The sequence below is a fragment of the Coregonus lavaretus genome (assembly GCF_964263955.1).
Source record: "Coregonus lavaretus genome assembly, chromosome: 13".
NCBI lineage: Eukaryota > Metazoa > Chordata > Actinopteri > Salmoniformes > Salmonidae > Coregonus > Coregonus lavaretus.
In genome coordinates this window covers 3,253,326-3,278,017 of record NC_140000.1, presented here as the reverse complement: position 1 = coordinate 3,278,017, position 24,692 = coordinate 3,253,326, and the positions used below count along the sequence as shown (strand labels likewise).

The following is a 24,692-nucleotide window of genomic DNA, read 5'->3' as shown; positions in this document are numbered from 1 at the left end:
TTCTGGCTCCCAAGTGTCTTTTATACAGGTAACGAGCTGAGATTAGGAGCACACTCTTAAAGGGAGTGCTCCTAATCTCAGCTTGTTACCTGTATAAAAGACACCTGTCCACAGAAGCAATCAATCAATCAGATTCCAAACTCTCCACCATGGCCAAGACCAAAGAGCTCTCCAAGGATGTCAGGGACAAGATTGTAGACCTACACAAGGCTGGAATGGGCTACAAGACCATCACCAAGTAGCTTGGTGAGAAGGTGACAACAGCTGGTGCAATTATTCGCAAATGGAAGAAACACAAAAGAACTGTCAATCTCCCTCGGCCTGGGGCTCCATGCAAGATCTCACCTCGTGGAGTTGCAATGATCATGAGAACGGTGAGGAATCAGCCCAGAACTACACGGGAGGATCTTGTAGCTCAATTGGTAGAGCATGGCGCTTGTAACGCCAGGGTAGTGGGTTCGATCCCCGGGACCACCCATACGTAAAAATGTATGCACACGTGACTGTAAGTCGCTTTGGATAAAAGCGTCTGCTAAATGGCATATTATATTATTATATTATAATGATCTCAAGGCAGCTGGGACCATAGTCACCAAGAAAACAATTGGTAACACACTACGCCGTGAAGGACTGAAATCCTGCAGCGCCCACAAGGTCCCCCTGCTCAAGAAAGCACATATACAGGGCTGTCTGAAGTTTGCCAGTGAACATCTGAATGATTAAGAGGAGAACTGGGTGAAAGTGTTGTGGTCAGAAGAGACCAAAATCGAGCTCTTTGGCATCAACTCAACTCGCCGTGTTTGGAGGAGGAGGAATGCTGCCTATGACCCCAAGAACACCATCCCCACCATCAAACATGGAGGTGGAAACATTATGCTTTGGGGGTGTTTTTCTGCTAAGGGGACAGGACAACTTCACCGCATCAAAGAGACGATGGACGGGGCCATGTACCGTCAAATCTTGGGTGAGAACCTCCTTCCCTCAGCCAGGGCATTGAAAATGGGTCGTGGATGGGTATTCCAGCATGACAATGACCCAAAACACACGGCCAAGGCAACAAAGGAGTGGCTCAAGAAGAAGCACATTAAGGTCCTGGAGTGGCCTAGCCAGTCTCCAGACCTTAATCCCATAGAAAATCTGTGGAGGGAGCTGAAGGTTCGAGTTGCCAAATGTCAGCCTCGAAACCTTAATGACTTGGAGAAGATCTGCAAAGAGGAGTGGGACAAAATCCCTCCTGAGATGTGTGCAAACCTGGTGGCCAACTACAAGAAACGTCTGACCTCTGTGATTGCCAACAAGGGTTTTGCCACCAGGTACTAAGTAATGTTTTCCAGAGGGGTCAAATACTTATTTCCCTCATTAAAATTCAAATCAATTTATTAAATTTTTGACATGTATTTTTCTGGATTTTTATGTTGTTATTCTGTCTCTCACTGTTCAAATAAACCTACCATTAAATTATAGACTGATCATGTCTTTGTCAGTGGGCAAACGTACAAAATCAGCAGGGGATCAAATACTTTTTTCCCTCACTGTATGTGTGCGTACGTTAGTGCATTTCCAATGTGTGGCTATGTGTCCCTGCCTGGCCCACAGCACCCTGCATGCCTGTCATTCCTCCCTATAGGTCAGGGATTGGCCCACAGCACCCTGCATGCCTGTCATTCCTCCCTATAGGTCAGGGATTGGCCCACAGCACCCTGCATGCCTGTCATTCCTCCCTATAGGTCAGGGATTGGCCCACAGCACCCTGCATGCCTGTCATTCCTCCCTATAGGTCAGGGATTGGCCCACAGCACCCTGCATGCCTGTCATTCCTCCCTATAGGTCAGGGATTGGCCCACAGCACCCTGCATGCCTGTCATTCCTCCCTATAGGTCAGGGATTGGCCCACAGCACCCTGCATGCCTGTCCTTCCTCCCTATAGGTCAGGGATTGGCCCACAGCACCCTGCATGCCTGTCATTCCTCCCTATAGGTCAGGGATTGGCCCACAGCACCCTGCATGCCTGTCATTCCTCCCTATAGGTCAGGGATTGGCCCACAGCACCCTGCATGCCTGTCATTCCTCCCTATAGGTCAGGGATTGGCCCACAGCACCCTGCATGCCTGTCATTCCTCCCTATAGGTCAGGGATTGGCCCACAGCACCCTGCATGCCTGTCATTCCTCCCTATAGGTCAGGGATTGGCCCACAGCACCCTGCATGCCTGTCATTCCTCCCTATAGGTCAGGGATTGGCCCACAGCACCCTGCATGCCTGTCATTCCTCCCTATAGGTCAGGGATTGGCCCACAGCACCCTGCATGCCTGTCATTCCTCCCTATAGGTCAGGGATTTCCACTGGGACTGGGTGGACAGCCTGCTTCCTGCCCTGAGGCCTCCCCAGCCCCCCCCACGCCCTCCTCCCCTTGTCACCACAGCCATAACTTAACCCATCCCAACCTGCTCTCAAATAATACATTTTCTCTGGGAACAAAAAGCCAGTGACTGTGTTCATTATTTCATGACCTGCCACCACCCATGTCTCACTCAGGCATCCTGATGCGTCAGAGGTCAAAGCCCCCCCCCCCACCAGGTTAAACTGATGCAGATCACCCATACTGGCCGTCTCAAATGGGGGTATTTTAGGGTCACACAGAGCACAAAATGGCTATAGGGAAAAAATCCTCTTCATTCTTTTGTCAACTTCAGAACTCTTCATTAAGATGATAATAGAATCGGCTGCATTCGCTGCTTCATTTCCACAGGCATCTACAGAGAGACATCTGTGCACTGCCCACAAATCACATTGGTCTGGTTTGGAAACCCAGAGTGGTAGGATAAAGAAAAGCATATGTAAGCTTTTACTTGGGCATCTCTGCAGGCAAATGAACCTTAATGAAATAATGGGAGAGAAATATGGCATGGTAATGGAGTTAGAGACAGAGGGGAAGGCAGAACTGCAGCCAGCTTCAAACATATCCTACCTACTCCTGTCCTATACCCTGGCTCTCTGCCATGGCCTGAGCCCTCAATGTTCTGCCTCAGGTCTATATATATACATACATACGCACGCACGCACGCACGCACGCACGCACACACACACACACACACACACACAGGGTGAGTTAATGTAAAGACAGGTATCATGATTATGGTTGCCAACTCAGATCAAGCTCATTCTGAGAGACCATACCTGGTTAAATAAAAAATACAATTTTTGTTTTGCATTTCAGTTATTCATCTGATTAGGGCATTTACAAAACGTCACAGAATAACTTTACTGCTCGTGAGGTAGGCCTACAGGCTGACTATAGAATACTAGGCCAAACGGGGAGTGTTGAATGACAACTCTAGCTGTGGTGTGTTCAGTTCAAGGCTCTCTGAGGATATTGATGTCCTGTCACTACATGAAATAGCAGAGTCCCACAGACACAGCAGTTCGTGAGCAGCTGCCTGCTGACAACGTCTTTACTCTGCTTGATGCAGGTCCACTGCTGTGCAGTGTGTGCTCTTCCTCCCTGAGAGAACGTCAATAGCATCTCCATCATTATCAGTCTGCTGCCCACCACACACAATCCAATCACTGTCAACGACAGAGGAGCCTCCTCCACTCAGGGATGCTGACAAACCCCTGACTCTCAGCCCCATGTCAGTCAGTCAGCCGGTCAGTCCAACCAAATGCCCTGACACTAACTAGAGAGTATTGACTCTGGTCAACAATGTGTATTTTTTTCTATTTAACTAGGCAAGTCAGTTAAGAACAAATTCTTATTTACAATGATGGTCTACCTGTATGTGACCAATAAAATTTGATTTGAACATTTGATTTGAGTTCCTTGGCAGAGTGAATAGCTTGTAACAGTCAACAGCTTCCATTTTCTGATCTTTATTTGGTTCTCAATAATGCATGACTGTGTCAAACATGTCTGAATGATGAAATCAGAGGAGTTCTGAAATCCTGATATGCGAGCGCATTCACCACCACCAAGCATTGTGTAATGTTACCACATGCTACCAGTGTACCTACAGTATACAGTACACTATTATATTAGCCAAACAAATTGATATTTAATGTGTTTATACATGGTGCAATGGATAATACAGTTATACCTGTCATACAAAAGTTGACGTAATATTCAGTCATTAAAGTTATACAGTTATATTAACAAGAACCATCAATATTTCTTTAAAGCATATACCTTGTCGAGAGTTAACTGACTAATATTTATTTATAGCATGTAGGCTTCATTCACAGCCATCTTTGGCAAATCGGTTGCATTTTAAACTTGTAAGTTACAGTACCACTAACATGCAGATGTAATATTAGAACAGTCTTGAAATTACACATTTGTATACATCAATTTTTACATGAGCAACAATATTTTCCTAACTCCCCAAAGTGTGGGTGAGGTTAAAGGTCGGCCTCCGTTGGCACGGCAACCCACAGCTTGTGGTAAAGAACAGCTTATCCTGAAACATTCTCTTATTCTATTGAGGGAATACAGGAAGAAATGCAGACTACAACTACAGTGGCTTGCGAAAGTATTCACCCCCCTTGGCATTTTTCCTATTTTGTTGCCTTACACAACCTGGAATTAAAATGGATTTTGGAGGGGTTTGTATCATTTGATTTACACAACATGCCTACCACTTTGAAGATGTAAAATATTTTTTCTTGTGAAACAAACAAGAAATAAGACAAAAAAACAGAACTTGAGCATGCATAACTATTCACCCCCACAAAGTCAATACTTTGTAGAGCCACCTTTTGTAGCAATTACAGCTGCAAGTTTCTTGGGGTATGTCTCTATAAGCTTGGCACATCTAGCCACTGGGATTTTTGCCCATTCTTCAAGGCAAAACTGCTCCAGCTCCTTCAAGTTGGATGGGTTCCGCTGGTGTATAGCAATCTTTAAGTCATACCTCAGATTCTCAATTGGATTGAGGTCTGGGCTTTGACTAGGTCATTCCAAGACATTTAAATGTTTCCCCTTAAACCACTCAAGTGTTGCTTTAGCAGTATGCTTAGGGTCATTGTCCTGCTGGAAGGTGAACCTCCGTCCCAGTCTCAAATCTCTGGAAGACTGAAAGAGGTTTCCCTCAAGAATTTCCCTGTATTTAACGCCATCCATCATTCCTTCAATTCTGACCAGTTTCCCGATCCCTGCCGATGAAAAACATCCCCACAGCATGATGCTGCCACCACCATGCGTCACTGTGGGGATGGTGTTCTCGGGGTGATGAGAGGTGTTGGGTTTGCGCCAGACATAGCGTTTTCCTTGATGGCCAAAAAGCTCAATTTTAGTCTCATCTGACCAGAGTACCTTCTTCCATATGTTTGGGGAGTCTCCCACATGCCTTTTGGCGAACACCAAACGTGTTTGCTTATTTTTGTCTTTAAGCAATGGCTTTTTTCTGGCCACTCTTCCATAAAGCCCAGCTCTGTGGAGTGTACAGCTTAAAGTGGTCCTATGGACAGATACTCCAATCTCCGCTGTGGAGCTTTGCAGCTCCTTCAGGGTTATCTTTGGTCTCTTTGTTGCCTCTCTGATTAATGCCCTCCTTGCCTGGTCTATGAGTTTTGGTGGGCGGCCCTCTCTTGGCAGGTTTGTTGTGGTGCCATATTCTTTCAATTTTTTAATAATGGATTTAATGGTGCTCCGTTGGATGTTCAAAGTTTCGGATATTTTTTTATAACCCAACCCTGATCTGTACTTTTCCACAACTTTGTCCCTGACCTGTTTGGAGAGCTCCTTGGTCTTCATGGTGCCACTTGCTTGGTGGTGCCTCTTGCTTAGTGGTGTTGCAGACTCTGGGGCCTTTCAGAACAGGTGTATAAATACTGAGATCATGTGACAGATCATGTGACACTTAGATTGCACACAGGTGGACTTTATTTAACTAATTATGTGACTTCTGAAGGTAATTGGTTGCACCAGATCTTATTTAGGGTCTTCATAGCAAAGGGGGTGAATACATATGCACGCACCAGTTATTTTTTTCATTTCACTTCACCAATTTGGACTATTTTGTGTATGTCTATTACATGAAATCCAAATAAAAATCAATGTAATATTACAGGTTGTAATGCAACAAAATAGGAAAAACGCCAAGGGGGATGAATACTTTTGCAAGGCACTGTGTAGTGTTCAGTTCACCACTGAGTGGTGCAGTAGCTCTTCTCCAGTTATTTAAGCAGGCAGGCTGGATAAAGAGGTATCAAGAGGAGTACTGCTACAATATGATACAGAAAGATGTGTCCAGAGCTTTCTAACTGAGGCACCGTAGACTGTCCTAAGGTTTCCCACCCTATCTATCTAACTATCGGAATTCACTTCCTACCAAATAGCAGCTAAAACGGTTTCCTGTTCTGCAATGAGGAAATTATTGGAGAAAATGTAGTAGTGGTAATAATAACAGTTTGCCAGCCTTCACGTGTCATATCTCCCTGCAGACCGTAGTGCACTGAGGCCCTCCTCCATACCTAGAGGACTGATGGCATGAGTCATCAACGTGTACAGTAAGCACTTCTGAGTGAGGAGAGGGACAGTGTAACAGTCAGTGTGCAGCACAGACTCGGTGGTCTCATCTGTGGTCTACAGTGGATATAAGGGAGGATGTCTGTGAAAACCGCACGACCACAGCTACATTATGTTAGTGGTTCCTGAGTTAAATCGTGGAAATGTCAATCTAAACTAAAGCAAAGCTGACCATGTCCACAATGTTCAGATTCTGAACGGCCCTCTTGAACTACAGTCCAGTGCTATCACAAGCTAATAGAGCGCACAGGCCTGGCTGTCCCAAATGGCACCCTATCCCCTATATAGTGCGCTACTTTTGACCAAGGCCCATAGGACTCTGGTCAAAAGTAGTGCACTATATAGGGAATAGGGTGTAATTTGGGACAAGGCCCCTGCTCAGTTCTACCAGGTGGTGAGGGATCCCGGTCTGTCAGCTTGGCTGCTATTTCCACAAGCGGCCATCTTGGCTTTATGCTACTACTGTACAGTACATAGCTTTACTGTTCTTCTGAAGAGGATCTACCTCTTCAGTACAGACTGACCTAGGCTTAAGATCTACCTCTTCATAACATACAGAACAAGGCTTAAGATCTACCTCTTAAGAACATACAGAACAAGGCTTAAGATCTGCCTCTATTGAACAAGGCTCTCAGAATCCTCCTGAATACAGTATCATTATGACATGCCCCTCCTGTCCTGATTAGTGAAATTATAACATACAATATACTCCCTACGTACAATTGGAGACGTCTACCTACTATATATACACAGCACAAAGCTCATGACAACGATAGTAAGTATTGTGATTGGTAACATGCCTAGGTAGTGACATCTGTTGCCATGGTCACACAGCAATCTCAGCCTCATGCAAATGCTATATTACGTCATTCACATTGCAGTAAAATACACAGCATCCTGCTTCTGATTGTCCAGACCTGGTTCTCTTTTCTTTAACAGTGCTACGTCGAGGTAAATATGGCTTCCGGCTCCACCCACGAGTCTCTCTCTCTTTCTCAGAGCTCTCCTATTGGCTGTCTGTCACTTCTCTCATTTGACCGCCTCTCGTTCAGCGGCAGGCCCTGGTCCTATCAGGTATGGTGTGGGCGGAGCCTCTTCAGTCTTGGGTTGAGTTTTATTTAAGACAAAGTGAAATTGTCCTGTGCGTTTCCTGTGAATGGGTGAGGGGGCATTTTACTCGCCACCCCCACCTCCTCGGGAACTACATGGCTTCAGCAGCGATTCAACAGAGTTAGTGTGTGTAGTTTTAGTCATTTTGTCAGGTTTAGTCCAGTTTGTCACCACTTCCTTTTTGAGTCTCTTGTTTGCAGTGTTGTTGTTGATCTTTCTTCTTTTTTTTTTTTTTTTTTGCATTACCGACATCCTGTTTAGTGCCAAAGCAAACAAGACATGAAGGATCCCACTGCTGTGTCCAGGTTCCTCTTCATGTGAAATAATTGCAGTTTGTAGAGTCAATGACACAGTACGGAGTGCATCTGAGACGACCATAAGACCTGGGAATCAAGGAGAAATAGAACCCTCTGTCAACTAATCATGACAATGGCAGACAGTGTTACTGCTCCATAGGGAACACACAGTTATGAGGTTACATACAGTAAGATATGAAAAGCAGACAAGAATGGATCAAGACAGTAGTCCTACTAACCCTGGGAGATATGAGTTGCATGTCTGATAGCCAAAGTCCTTTCCATCACATTCCTCGGCCCCGTCGTAACGATAACCATCTCCACAGTAAGCATGTTTACACTCTGTCAGGAGGAAGAGATGGAGAGAGAAACAGAGAGGGAGAAAAACAGAGAGAGACACAGAGAGAGAGAGACACACGGTGAGAGAGACACACGGAGAGAGAGACACACGGAGAGAGAGACACACAGAGAGAGAGACACGGAGAGAGACACACACAGAGAGAGACACAGAGACACAGAGAGAGGGACACACAGAGAGAGGGACACACAGAGAGAGAGAGACAGAGAGACAGAGAGAGAGAGACACGGAGAGAGAGACAGAGACACGGAGAGAGAGACACACAGAGAGAGACACACAGAGAGAGGGACACACAGAGAGAGAGAGACAGAGAGACACAGAGAGAGAGATACAGAGAGAGAGACACACAGAGAGAGAGACACACGGAGAGAGACACACACGGAGAGAGAGACACAGGGAGAGAGGGACACACAGAGAGACAGAGAGAGAGACAGAGACACAGAGAGAAAGAGAGACAAGGAGGGAAAGACACACAGAGAGAAAGACACGGAGAGAGAGACACACGGAGAGAGAGACACAGAGAGAGAGAGACACAGAGAGAGAGACAGAGACATGGAGAGACGGAGAGAGAGACACAGAGAGAAAGACAGAGACACGGACAGAGAGACAGATAAATTGCCATCCAAACCAGACCGGTGCTTCTGTATGTCATCAATAGCATTATCATTTAGTAAGTTACTTCATCCAAATCAACTTCCCATGCGGTAATCGAACCCACAACTCCAGGCTCCAACAAACGGAACCATCGGCAGAACCAAACCACAGATCTTGTTCATCCACTATGATAACGTGACTTACTGACGCAGCCGTCGGTGACAATCCTATTCCCGTCGTCACATTCCTCCCCGTTGGGAATCTGAACGATCCCGTCGCCACAGTAACCCTCCTGTTCCGGAGCGTTCTCCGTAGACTGGAACGGTGTCAGCTGGAAGAAAGGAGTCTATTACAGAGATTAGAAACTAAAACAAAGAAAATTAAATAAAACTGTAACTTAAAGATGAACCTCGCCAGGCAATACTGTAAGCACTTAGACATATCACGTTTAGAAGATAGTGCATCGGGTGAGGTACCTGAATCGGCAGCCATCCGTTGGTGTCTTTGAAGTAAAGTGATCTCTGGTCTTTCCGGAAGGCTAGGGCGTTGTCCGTATGAAGACGATCTAGTTCTTCTTTATTGTTTACCACAAATATCTGTAAACAACAAAGACTCATTCTGGGTGAGACACAATAAAGACTCATTCTGGGTGAGACAACAAAGACTAATTTGGTCTATCAAGTGCCTTAGCTGAGGCAAGTTTATGATTCGCAATAATGTTGATCATGTGTTGCATGCTCACCGCTGGCACTTTGGCGTAGTCGCTCCTGGAACTATGTTCATCAAACTGTGGGCTGTTAATACTAACAGAGTTACAGCTGCAAGTTCCAGGAAGACCTGGTAGCCCCCTCTCACCTTTCGTTCCGACCACGTAGAGTCCTGAACAAGAAATACATCTTTAGATCATATATTATCGATGTAGGCATATGTACAAAAGTGATGTACACATTACACAAGCACAGAGTACCATATTCACAGGGACTGTATGTTATAAATGCACTATCCGGGCCCCCTTGTCTATCTATCAAGTTGGTAAAGCAATCAACTCAATTTGAGCAGAAACCTGAACAAGACACCGGCTGTCACAGTTTAATTACATGGTGACATAATGTTTGTAAATATGTAAGGAGCTTCTTGGCCCTCTATGAATCCGTTTTAAGGACATGATGTCATGGCTTCATCATCCGTCCCATCCCAGTGTCCCCCTGCCACCCCACCCCCTCTGGGCATCTGTTTCACCTCAGGGGGGGGATAGAAAGGGGGGGATCAGGTTCCTCTGAAGCTAAATAAGCTCTCTGGTGTTACCTCCTGCTGTGTTTTAATGTCTGCTTCCTTTCGCAGATGCTGACACGGGAGGTTGCCTGCCTACAGCTTCACACCCATCCCTGAAGCTTCTCACACTGACAGGACATATGGACGATTTCCAAACCGCACATTAAACCTCAAATGTACTTTCCAGTGAGATTCTCCATTGGGCATGCTTTTTATTACAGGACCAGGTTTAATAATCTAGGTCTGATAAACTAGCCTTCAGAGTCCAGAAAATGGGCAGAGCCTCCAACAATGAACAAACCAATAACTCTAAATCTGACTCAATGCTCTTCCCTAGAATTCATCCAGCTACACACTCAACATGCATCTACAGACTGGCAACAGATTAGCATGTTAGCCCAGCCACACTCCCTAGCCCTACAGCTGGCTCTAAAGCAGCCAAGCTCAGATGGAAGAGCCGATGGAGGAGGTGGTGGAGAGGTCCTTACCTGAGGCTGGCAGACCTGGGGGACCAGGGTGGCCGGGGGGCCCCTGAGGACCTGCTGGACCTAGAGGGCCGATAATCCCATTGTCGCCCTTCCCTCCCTGATAAATCAGACAAGATAAACAACACATGTAAAAACATCGACAGACAAACATATGGTAAACCTTCAGCGGTCAAAACATGTCACCACATCATAGTGATTTGAAGTTACAGTATGTTGCTCAAAGAGCGGCAAAACTTTTTTTAATCACAGCTTCTAACAGCATGTGATACAGTGGCTTGCGAAAGTGTTCACCCCCCTTGGCATTTTCCTGTTTTGTTGCCTTACAACCTGGAATTAAAATTGATTTTTTGGGTGTTTGTATCATTTGATTTACATAACATGCCTACCACTTTGAAGATGCAAAATATTTTTTTATTGTGAAACAAACAAGAAATAAGACAAAAAACTGAAAACTTGAGCGTGCATAACTATTCACCCCCCCCCCCAAAGTCAATACTTTGTAGAGCCACCTTTTGCAGCAATTACAGCTGCAAGTCTCTTGGGGTATGTCTCTATAAGCTTGGCACATCTAGCCACTGGGATTTTTGCCCATTCTTCAAGGAAAAACTGCTCCAGCTCCTTCAAGTTGGATGGGTTCCGCTGGTGTATAGCAATCTTTAAGTCATACCACAGATTCTCAATTGGATTGAGGTCTGGGCTTTGACTAGGTCATTCCAAGACATTTAAATGTTTCCCCTTAAACCACTCGAGTGTTGCTTTAGCAGTATGCTTAGGGTCATTGTCCTGCTAGAAGGTGAACCTCCGTCCGAGTCTTAATTCTCTGGAAGATTGAAACAGGTTTCCCTCAAGAATTTCCCTGTATTTAGCGCCATCAATCATTCCTTCAATTCTGACCAGTTTCCCAGTCCCTGCCGATGAAAAATATGGTGTTCTCAGGGTGATGAGAGGTGTTGGGTTTGCGCTAGACATAGCGTTTTCCTTGATGGCCAAAAAGCTAAATTTTTGTCTCATCTGACCAGAGTACCTTCTTCCATATGTTTGAGGAGTCTCCCACATGAATTTTGGCGAACACCAAACATGTTTGCTTATTTTTTTCTTTAAGCAATAGCTTTTTTCTGGCCACTCTTCCGTAAAGCCCAGCTCCTATGGACAGATACTCCAACCTCCGCTGTGGAGCTTTGCAGCGCCTTCGGGGTTATCTTTGGTCTCTTTGTTGCCTCTCTGATTAATACCCTCCTTGCCTGGTCCGTGAGTTTTGGTGGGCGGCCCTCTCTTGGCAGGTTTGTTGTGGTGCCATATTCTTTCCATTTTTAAATAACGGATTTAATGGTGCTCCGTGGGATGTTCAAAGTTTCTGATATTTTTTTGTAACCCAACCCTGATCTGTACTTTTCCACAACTTTGTCCCTGACCTGTTTGGAGAGCTCCTTGGTCTTCATGGTGCCGCTTGCTTGGTGGTGCCCCATTGCTTAGTGGTGTTGCAGACTCTGGGGCCTTTCAGAACAGGTGTATAAATACTGAGATCATGTGACAGATCATGTGACACTTAGATTGCACACAGGTGGACTTTATTTAACTAATTATGTGACTTCTGAAGGTAATTGGTTGCACCAGATGTTGTTTAGGGGCTTCATAGCAAAGGGGGTGAATACATACGCACGCACCACTTTTCCGTTATTTATTTATTTAGAATTTCTTGAAACAAGTTCTAATTTGGACTATTTTGTGTATGTCCATTACATGAAATCCAAATAAAAATCCATTTAAATTACAGGTTGTAATGCAACAAAATTGGAAAAACGCCAAGGGGGATGAATACTTTTGCAAGGCACTGTTTTACATCATTAAGATCCAAATAAGATCCTAATACAGAATATCTCTCAACTGTTTAATAAAGTATATATCTCACCTGTTTAATAAAGTATATCTCAACTGTTTAATAAAGTATATATCTCACCTGTTTAATAAAGTATATCTCAACTGTTTAATAAAGTATATCTCACCTGTTTAATAAAGTATATCTCTCAACTGTTTAATAAAGAATATATCTCACCTGTTTAATAAAGTATATCTCACCTGTTTAATAAAGTATATCTCACCTGTTTGCCCCTCTTCCCTGGTCTGCCCGTCGGTCCTCTATTCCCTGAGATTCCAGGTTCTCCCTTTGGACCCATTTCACCCTAAAGACATAACAAACCACAGCACTCCATCAATAACAACATATACTGGTACATCATATAAATAACTGTGGTCCAATTTAGAATTGTGTTATTGAGTTATTATGGAGGGCCAGTTGATTCTGGTTCTATCCTGTTGTTCAATGAACCTCCACTACACTTCACCTACAATGACCTCCTCCTGCCCCCCCCCCCCCCCCCCGCTCCTACTCCCACTCCTCCTTCACCTGCTCCCCCCCTCCTCCTCCTCCTCCTCCTCCTCCTCCTCCTCCACATCAACCCCAGCAGCTGATAAACATCAGATAATGTCTAGATCAAGAGATCACAAGATGTATGTCTCACTTTCTGTCCAAGCATTCCAGGGAAGCCCATTGTGCCCTTGTCTCCCTTCCTCCCAGCCTCACTACGGTCACCACGGGAACCCTGATGAGACAGGAGACAAAACAACTGTACAGCCAACTGTAAACACTGAAAACAGACAAACAGTGTTGTTGAACCAACCCAGTGGAACTGAGATATGGTTATGTAATGTAATAGAATAAAAGAAAGCAGTCTAACACATTTGAAGTAATCACACACCTTTTCTCCTTTGTATCCGGGTAAACCCTAGGAAGGAAGATCAGAAGTCTGAAGTATAGACAATATGAATAACTTTATGGTTGAAATCAGACAATTTTCTCGGGGAAAGATGAAGCTTCACAGACCTTAGGTCCAAGAGGTCCTCTTACTCCAGGTAATCCCATCAATCCACCATCTCCCTTCTCCCCCTGCCACACACACACACACACACACACACACACACACACACACACACACACACACACACACACACAGAGACATGGCTCTGATAACACAGTCTTCATCTACCTTTACACATCATATCATACAGACGTGGTATCTTAATTTGATCACTCTGTTGTCGCAGAGAATTTTCCTGCACCGTAGGAAATTCAAATGAGCCTCGTGATTTACATAAATTCACTGAAAACCCTTTCTCTTTCTCTTACTAGATCCTAATATATAGTCTACTGTAGCCTATCAAAACTATTCTCATTTCTCGTTAGAAAATAATCAAATCCTCCTGCTGCAGGATTATTTTACTCCTGTGACGAAACAGGCCAAATTAAGATCTAACACCTGTACGTACAGGAACACACATACCATTTTTTAATGTTATTTTTTTCACCATACTATGGTACGGTAAAATACCATATTGATATATGGGCACTATGAAATAGGACTTACTCACTTTGGGCCCATTTGGTCCTGGCCACCCGGCTGGTCCCTGGCGCCCCGGGAGACCTGGAGGCCCCGTCCGACCCTGATGGGCCACAACATAATTTAACACATTATACGGTCATTTAGCACAGAGGATCCCACATTATTATGTTTTGCGTGGGGGATTGTGATAGAAAATTAATCGGGGACCCCTCATAATATCAGAATGCAAGTCCTACTTTAGAGTGCACTACAAATAGCATACAAGCAGTTTTACTATGACTTCAAGTCTTGGGCAACGGGAAACACATTTTTAAAGGCCCCCCTCTTAGCGTCAGAGAAAAAAAGCTAATTACCTGCAATTCTACACATTTTGCCTTTGGGCATAGATAACATTTTAAAGCTAATTTCTTGCAATTCTAGTACAACAAGTGTACATTTCGTCAACAATGACTATGACGAAAAATACTTGTCAACAACTTATTTTTCCTGACTAAAACTATGACGATAACGAGACGAGATGCCCTGGAAAAAAAACCAATAACTGTAACAAATTCGTTTTAACTTTAGTTGACAAAAATGTGGCCAGACGAGAATTCCATGTGAGATTAATGGACATTTAATTTGAAATGAAGCTCCTTTTCATCTGTTTTGTCCAATCAGAGCATGAATGCAGAATATTTCATGCAACCCTCTCATTGGCAGAGTTGACATCTTTCAGTTGCGCAATCTGATTGGCTGATCTGCCCGGCTCTCCCACACAGCTCCCAGGTGGTCTCTTCAGTCATTCTTCAATCTGATTGGCTGATCTGCCCGGCTCTCCCACACAGCTCCCAGGTGGTCTCTTCAGTCATTCTTCAATCTGATTGGCTGATCTGCCCGGCTCTCCCACACAGCTCCCAGGTGGTCTCTTCAGTCATTCTTCAATCTGATTGGCTGATCTGCCCGGCTCTCCCACACAGCTCCCAGGTGGTCTCTTCAGTCATTCTTCAATCTTTTTTGAACTGATGCGAAGCCAGAACACTTGTAACTAACCTCAACTAGAAACAATAATGTTTATTAAGAACACCTTCCTAATATTGAGTTGCAGCCCCTTTTGCCCTCAGAACAGCCTCAATTCGTCGGGATATGGACTCTACAAGGTGTCGAAAGTGTTCCACAGGGATGCTGGCCCATGTTGACTCCAATGCTTCCCACAGTTGTGTCAAGTTGGCTGGATGTCCTTTGGGTGATGGACCATTCTTGATACACATGGGAAACTGTTGAGCGTGAAAAACCCAGCAGCATTGTAGTTCTTGACACAAACAGGTGCACCTGGCACTTACTACCATACCCCGTTCAAAGGCACTTAAATATTTTGTCTTGCCCATTCACCCTCTGAATGGCACACATACACAATCCATGTCTCAATTGTCTTAAGGCTTAAAAATCCTTCTTTAACCTGTCTCCTCCCCTTCATCTACACTGATTGAAGTGGATTTAACAAGTGACATCAATAAAGGATCATAGCTTTCACCTGGATTCACCTGGTCAGTCTGTGTAAATCCTCATTATTTAGTTGAATGATTTTCAATGTGAGTGTCATTTCTATATAGCCTACACATTCTCATTCTGAACTACTAACGCCAGTGGAACGGATGTTCGTGACAATGACCACATGAGTAGCTGCCGTTCACTGATTTGACAGCTCTAACACAGTTCCACCTCTGACACCGCCAAAACATCAGCTATGAGGTGTCGGCTATCGCCTGTTAACACTTGATCTAATTAAATGTAGGTCTAAGACTAAAACTAAATCTAAAAAATGTGACGAAATCAACAGTGAATTCTACACATTTTGCCATGTTGCAGTTTTTGGCTTAAATTACAGTGCACTCATGTTCAAAACAACAATTTGGGGGAATAAAATAAGAATTTAGTTAAACAAATGTATTATTGATGGAGTACTGTGGATACCAATATCCCTGTGAGCCTCCCCGGCCCATGTTGTGCGTCTAACGCTTAAGAACATAAATTGCACCCTCTAGTCTAAACTCTTTTCACAGATCGGTTGTGCAAAATTCGTTTAAGCTGTTGTTGCTAGCAATATTCATAGATTTTTGTTATTTTTATTATTATGATATATTTTTTTGATCTGGCTGCAGACCCCCTGCAGTACTCCCCCTTTGGGAACGACTGATTTAGCATACCTTTTACAGTTATCACACATAGTACCACAGGAGGTTGGTGGCACCTTGATTGGGGAGGACGGGCTCATGGTAATGACTGGAGTGGAATCAGTGGAATGGTATCAAATACATCCAACACATGGTTTCCATGGTTTCCATTAGTTTGATGACATTCCATTTGTACCATTAAGGCCATTATTATGAGCTGTCCTCCCTCAGCAGCCTCCTGTGTACGGTACATAGGGTATATGTGAGAATAGCTGAGCCATATCAGAACCTTTAAAACACTACTTTAACCAGACCAGAAGTTCTGAACTGACTAGAAAACACAGGCCATGAAGACGGCCATATAAAGAATTACCAGCTGACCTAGCGTCATAAACAAAAAAAACAAAAATACAAGACGCTAGAACACAACCATTCAACTGAATGAATCAGCAGCTCTCCATGTAAACTGTGTACTGTGCAGTATCATCTTTTCGTGTGTAATATCGTAAAAGTAGAAGTAACATGTAGCATGAGTTACAAACATTATTGTTCTGAATGGTTACAGAGAATTCCATGAGCTGGTGGGGATGTTGACATGACAACCTGTGTAGTGTTTTTACCCTGGTCCGCCATGTGGAGAGAGAGAAGGACTTTAACAAGGGCTGTCACTCTGCCCTCTTTAATGAAATGATAGGCCGCATATAGAACAGGAGGCCCGCTGCTTGTGGGAAATAAAATGATTTATGGTCTGGCTCGAGCACTAAGCTAAATTGCACTGCAATGCTGCTGCTGCACACAGCCAGCCCCGCAGCTCACAGAGCAGGGCAGTGAACGTATAGATGGATCCATCCTCCAATACCAATGGGAACGGGGATGGACCACATGACAGGAAAGTGGGGGTGTATTCGGAGGGATTAAATGTTCAGAATGTTGCAGATATAAATCAAATAGATAGAGTGAGTTCGAATTCCCTATTCTATACGACCTACAATCATCTATTTTCTATGCAACACATCTCTATGTGAAGGTGCTGTAACGATGCACCCTCCTGAACAGGGCCTAGTGAAGCTGGATGGATTTCAGGAGCTAACAGGGTGACCAATACTTCCCCATCTGTTAGAGGAGACATGGGACGGGGTGGGAGGTTCATCCACTCTCCACTCCAACTCAGCAGAATGCTTCTATACATCTTCTATCTCAGCGGCTCTCTCTGTGTCCTAGCTATCCTAGCATCCTGGCAAGGTTGTGCTGCTAGTCTTCCTCTGCATTTCATAATGTTCATAACCAGGCAGCGGGCGGACAGGCGGGCGGCGGGGACGTGAGTTACAGCCCACCAGACAGACTGAGAAGGGACTGGATCTCATTTTTGAGCAAATCCACTTAGCAGAGCTAATAGAATGATCAATGGACGCCCTCACCTTTTGTCCAGGTCGTCCCAGTTCTCCCTGGAGGTACAGAGACAGAGACAGAGACAGAGACAGAGACAGAGACAGAGACAGAGACAGAGACAGAGACAGAGACAGAGACAGAGGCAGAGACAGAGACAGAGACAGAGGTAGAGAGACAGAGACAGAGACAGAGACAGAGACAGAGACAGAGACAGAGACAGAGACAGAGACAGAGACAGAGACAGAGACAGAGACAGAGACAGAGGCAGATGCAGAGACAGAGACAGAGACAGAGACAGAGACAGGGGTAGAGACAGAGACAGAGACAGAGACAGAGACAGAGACAGAGACAGAGACAGAGACAGAGACAGAGACAGAGACAGAGACAGAGGTAGAGAGACAGAGACAGAGGCAGAGACAGAGACAGAGGCAGAGACAGAGACAGAGACAGAGACAGAGACAGAGACAGAGACAGAGAGACAGAGACAGAGACAGAGGCAGAGACAGAGACAGAGACAGAGGCAGAGGCAGAGACAGAGACAGAGACAGAGACAGAGGCAGAGGCAGAGACAGAGACAGAGACAGAGACAGAGACAGAGACAGAGACAGAGGCAGAGGCAGAGACAGAGACAGAGGCAGAGGCAGAGACAGAGACAGAGGCAGAGGCAGAGGCAGAGACAGAGACAGAGACAGAGACAGAGACAGAGACAGAGACAGAGACAGAGACAGAGACAGAGACAGAGGCAGAGACAGAGACAGAGACAGAGGCAGAGACAGAGACAGAGACAGAGACATACAGTTATAACTAGTGCTTTTCATACAAGCCCTTTCCTCTTCGTATAATGACAACTTTCAATCAGTCACTAAACATCTAATGTAAAAAAAAAATGTATTTTATAAATGACACTTACCTTTTCTCCTTTTGGTCCCTTCAGACCTGGTAGCCCAGCTGGACCCTGTAGAAGGTCAACAATAATCAGATATATAAACAATTAGAACATGTTATTATTATAAAAAAATTTTTTTGGGGGGGGCAATCGACAGATTATTTACAATCCCAATAATATTCTGAATTCCCTTCATAATATCCTGTAATATCAATTAGCAGGTACAGGATCAATATTGACACTAAATGTGCTTGTTAGCTTCATTTGCAGTCAGCTAACTCTGGTGCCATGCTGTATAGGCTAAATTGTGCATGAATTGTGCATGAATACTGATGTGAAAAACAATCTGAAGGGTCTGCTAACCATGCTCTCCTCTCCCTGACAGAATGCCATCTAGGCAATTGGCAATTTATAGGACTCTGGGATTACTATAGGATCTGCTACATTACAACACCACCACCACCCACCACCACCCACCACTACCCACCCACCCTCCACACAGCAACACCACCACCCACCCTCCGCACACAGCAACACCACCACCACCCACCCACCCTCCACACAGCAACACCACCACCACCCACCCTCCGCACACAGCAACACCACCACCCACCCACCCACCCTCCACACAGCAACACCACTACCCACCCACCCTCCACACAGCAACACCACCACCCACCCACCCTCCACACAGCAACACCACCACCCACCCACCCTCCACACAGCAACACCACCACCCACCCACCCTCCACACAGCAACACCACCACCCACCCACCCTCCACACAGCAACACCACCACCCACCCACCCACCCTCCACACAGCAACACCACCACCCACCCACCCTCCACACAGCAACACCACCACCACCCACCCTCCACACAGCAACACCACAACCACCCACCCACCCTCCACACAGCAACACCACCACCCACCCTCCGCACACAGCAACACCACCACCCACCCACCCTCCACACAGCAACACCACCACCACCACCCACCCTCCACACAGCAACACCACAACCAACCACCCACCCTCCACACAGCAACCCCACCACCACCCACCCACCCTCCACACAGCAACACCACAACCAACCACCACCACCCACCCTCCACACAGCAACACCACCACCCACCCTCCGCACACAGCAACACCACCACCACCCACCCTCCACAAAGTAATACCACCACCACCCACCCACCCTCCACACAGCAACACCACCACCCACCACCACCCACCCTCCACTCAGTAACACCACCACCACCCACCCACCCTCCACACAGCAACACCACCACCACCCTCCACACAGCAACACCACCACCACCCACCCACCACCACCACCCACCACCACCCACCCTCCACACAGCAACACCACAACCACCCACCCACCCTCCACACAGCAACACCACCACCCACCCTTCGCACATAGATACACCACCACCACCACCCACCCTCCACACAGTAACACCACCCCCCACCCTCCACACAGTAACACCACAACCACCCACCCCCACCCACCCTCCACACAGCAACACCACCACCACCCACCCACCCTCCACACAGAAACACATGGAAATGAATCACATGCAGCCTAACCAGGTTGTTGTGTATACAAGGCGATACAGGAATGTACTCCCTCCACTCAATATGCCTTTCCAAGCAGACCGGGCTGTTTGGGATGTTTCTAAGAATGGTGTGTGGAGGGACAGAGAGCCGTGGCAGCCAGTGGAAAAAGTCTATTTGCGTCGTGTCTAAATGTGGAGTGTTAATGGGATGCTGTGTTGGAGGGCTCCATGTAATCCCAATTCTCCGTCCCCGTCTCCGTCCCCATCCCCGTTCCGTCCCCATCCCTGTTCCCGTCTCCGTCCCAGTCTCCGTCCCTGTCCCTGACCCCGTTCCCGTCTCCGTTCTCGTCCCCATCCCTGTCCCTGACCCCGTTCCCGTCTCCGTTCTCGTCTCCATCCCTGTCCCCGTTCCCGTCCCCGTCCCCGTCCCCATCCCCGTCCCTGTCTCCAGCTCTAGAGGTACAACAGGAAGGGAGGAGAAGGAACTCACACGGGTCTCAGATGGTAAAGCGCTGCTAGGGGCCTATAGAGGACATAGCCAACCCCCAACACCTGTATACCGCCATTTCTGAAAAGTAAGGAAGCTCAGGCAACTAACTGAGGTGTCCACCTGATAAGCCCTGATTAAATACTCTTCCAAATATCTGGCTTATAAAGACAAAGTGATGAAGCCAGCGGGATGACAATGTTAACATGAGACAGCTGCGGGGTGGATAAGTTTACCTACCTGAGGACCGGGGGGTCCATCGGGGCCTGGGGGGCCTGGGACACAGGTGGGACCTTTCAGCTCCGTCCCTGGATCTGGATCTTCACCATGTTTTCCTCCATTATCGGACTCTTCATTCTAAACCAATCAAACAAAAACACTTCCATTTAATAATTGCTTTATTTAATAATAAAATGATCAGTAGTTATTTGCGGTACTGAAGTACAATTACAGTACAATTAAGATTGTGGATCACTTATACACTATTTGCCAATCAAAATGACAGCTGTGTGTCATGTCATCTGTCAGTTTGAATTAGAGATTGTACACAATCATTCAGCGTAAACTCCTGGTCATCACTCCTCTTGAGTTTACAGTCTAGGCTATAGGCTGAGGGTTGTATCTCTAAGGACCCTCTAACAGGATAGGCTGAGGGTTGTATCTCTAAGAGGACCCTCTAACAGGATAGGCTGAGGGTTGTATCTCTAAGGACCCTCTAACAGGATAGGCTGAGGGTTGTATCTCTAAGGACCCTCTAACAGGATAGGCTGAGGGTTGTATCTCTAAGAGGACCCTCTAAGGTCGTATCCCCTCATCAACCCTGATCTGCAGTCAGCACTCGGTGGGAGACCAGTTAATCCATCGCTTCCTGCACACACCTACTCTATCATCAGAAATCCCTACTGCTCTTAGTCAGGGGCAGAGGAGGGCAAGAGTGAGGCTAAGTCACAAATGGCACGCTATTCCCTATACATTATAGTCCACTACTTTTGACCATAGCCCTATCAAAAGTAGTACGCTATGTAGGGAAAAGGGTGCAATTTGGAACATAGCCAGGGAGTGAGGTTTGGATAGCACCCAAGGACAAATCAACAATCATACACTCCACAAGGACAAGTCACATGACTTTGGACTCACATGACCACCGCGTTGCCACAGTGAGGGGGGAGGAGGGAACAGGGGGGGCGGGGGCGGACTCAGTAAACAGCAGGGGTTGAATTTCCTCTGCTGGTCCAAGGCAGGTTGTTGTTGGAGAGCTGGGGAAAGTAGTGGACAGTATGGTAAGTCAGTCACATGGGAAGTAAATACACACCGACCCCGCAGAGGGGGTTTGTCATGTAGACATCAGTGGGAAATTAAACGAATAGAGTCAGTGTCAAAACTGGTTGAAGGGGCTTAAAGAAAACCCAATGTTTGCTTATTTCTAACAGCATCAAAGTGTATGGTAAGGTGTGTATAATAATCTGTATGTTACTGCGTCCTGTTGAGGCAGAGACCAGACAACACCTCACTAACAAGCCATAAAGGAAAATCTCCTGCATAGGGGCATTGCCAAAGAACTGGTGTTGCAGCTGCCTAGTTCAAATCCACTCAATCAGCAGATCCTCCCCTTCACAACAAACATCAGCTGAACTGAAAGTAATCTGTAAATGTATGGAAATGCACTGTCTGGCAGGTTATTGCAGACACTAGAAGCTACACATGGTATCTATATAGGTATATACTACAAAAACTGAAATACATCTACAAATCAGACAAATAATAACTAGAATATAATAAGAACTGAAATCACACAGGGAACTGTAACATGACAGTAACATGATGAGTGTAGTGACATCACGGCATCCACACTGGAGAGAGCTGCTCCCGGCTCTGGCTGAATACAGATATGAGGCACCATATGCCTTCCTCCCTGTCAGGAACTGTAGACAGACGCTATTTATAGAGACATTTCCATTCTGACAGCATTTCATATTCCATAAATTACAGGAAAATACACAGCAACAGACACTTCAAAGTGCAGAGACAATCGTGATAAGACATGATGTTGAGTTTACCCAGGGTCGGACTGCAGCTTGTCAAAACCATGCATGACATATTCCTGCACGCACACAGACACACATATAAACACACACATGCATGAGTGTGCGCATGTACACACACACACACACACACACACACACACACACACACACGGCTGGCTCTCTTACCTGCTGGGAATGAGAGAATATTGTCCAGGAAAGAAGACTGAGACAGGACATAACAAAACAATAGTGGAAGATAGAGTCCAAATGTGATGAGGATCATGCTGCTGTAAATACAATACCCTGTCTGTCTCTAACTTGGGTTTACTGAAGAGCCACAGCAAAATGACTCCACTCTCACTCTCTCTGACTCTCTCTGACTTTCTCTCACTCTCTCTGACTCTCTCTCCCTCTCTCTCTCTCTCTCAGTATCCCTGCGCCTTTAGGAGGGGGGTGCCTGCCAACCATTGCCCACTCCTGCATCAGTGTACACTAAAATTACAGAAGGCAGCCTGTCAGCTGCCCTTTGTGACAATATTAGAATCTTACTACTGCAAGGGATGCCTTTCTTAATCGTTTCCCTCTCCGCTCATACGGATACAAGACTACAAAATATACTACATGGCCGGAATGACATTGGAAAGACCATACTCTCTACAGTACAAACACTTGCCTCTTGATGACCACTGTATAAATAAATACTATGTGGTCACTTCACAACTGTAGCAAATAAACAGAACATAATTTCACAAGGTAGATGACCTTGTACATGTCGCACAAGACAAGGAAAAATAAACACGGTTCTGTCATGAATGCACGCAAATCACAAATACACCTGTGACCGGTTGTCACTGTAAAAAATATAATCCAACACATTTGTTAGATTATACGATTATTATCAGAAAAATAAGGTTTACGCACCACATGGATACGCAATGAATAGTGTCACACAGCATTCACTACAGCATCGGTCTCTGAGGATATATATCGATTAGACCACCCCATTGGTTTTATCAGCCTCTGCAGCAAAATGAATGGCCAGGCATTTACAAAGAGGCACTTGAATCTTGGGCATGGCAGGGGAGCAATATAGACGCCAGTATCAATTTAAATAAATGAAAGTTAAAGTCTTGAATTATCAGCAGTATTTCTGTCTGTAATAAAGTGCTTTTTTGAAGAAAGACTCATTCTGATTGGCTGGGCCTGGTTCCCCAGTGAGTGGACCTTTCTCCCAATGGCTGCACCCCTGCCCAGTCATGTGAAATCCATAGATTAGGGCCTAATGATTTTATTTCAATTGACTGATTTCCTTCTATGAACTGTAAAATCGTTGAAATTGTTGCATGTTGCATTAATATTCTTGTTCAGTATATTTCTGTGTACAGTCGTGGTCAAAAGTTTTGAGAATGACACAAATATACATTTTCACAAAGTCTGCTACCTCAGTTTTTATGATGGCAATTTGCATATCCTCCAGAATGTCATGAAGAGTGATGAGATGAATTGCAATTAATTGCAAAGTCCCTCTTTGCCATGAAAATGAACTTAATCCCCCCCAAAAAAATCCACTGCATTTCAGCCCTGCCACAAAAGGACCAGCTGACATCATGTCAGTGATTCTCTCATTAACACAGGTGAGTGTTGATGTGGACAAGGCTGGAGATCACTATGTCATGCTGATTGAGTTAGAATAACAGACTGGAAGCTTTAAAAGGAGGGTGGTGCTTGAAATCATTGTTCTTCCTCTGTTAACCATGGTTACCTGCAAGGAAACACGTGCCGTCATCATTGCTTTGCACAAAAAGGCCTTCACAGGCAAGGATATTGCTGCTAGTAAGATTGCACATAAATCAACCATTTATTGGATCATCAAGAACTTCAAGGAGAGAGGTTCAATTGTTGTGAAGAAGGCTTCAGGGCGCCCAAGAAAGTCCAGCAAGCGCCAGGACCGTCTCCTAAAGTTGATTCAGCTGCGGGATCGGGGCACCACCAGTGCAGAGCTTGCTCAGGAATGGCAGAAGGCAGGTGTGAGTGCATCTGCACACACAGTGAGGCGAAGACTTTTGGAGGATGGCCTGGTGTCAAGAAGGGCAGTGAGGAAGCCACTTCTCTCCAGGAAAAACATCAGGGACAGACTGATATTCTGCAAAA

The 24,692-nt window shown here is 45.6% G+C and overlaps 1 protein-coding gene across 1 annotated transcript; it reads right to left on the bottom strand.

Moving 5' to 3' along the window:
• Positions 1–7,328: 7,328 nt before the first annotated feature.
• Positions 7,329–22,824, bottom strand: LOC311139079 (uncharacterized protein; the record flags this gene model as incomplete). Its single annotated transcript, XM_084173959.1, has 16 exons — positions 7,329–8,015; positions 8,168–8,270; positions 9,085–9,226; positions 9,357–9,476; positions 9,623–9,759; positions 10,641–10,737; positions 12,740–12,820; positions 13,160–13,240; positions 13,397–13,423; positions 13,522–13,584; positions 14,067–14,138; positions 17,610–17,636; positions 18,491–18,535; positions 20,758–20,874; positions 21,655–21,773; positions 22,728–22,824. The coding sequence occupies 16 exons, from the start codon at positions 22,822–22,824 to the stop codon at positions 7,946–7,948; spliced, it is 1,398 nt and encodes a 465-aa protein (XP_084030085.1). The 3' UTR covers positions 7,329–7,945.
• Positions 22,825–24,692: the final 1,868 nt, after the last annotated feature.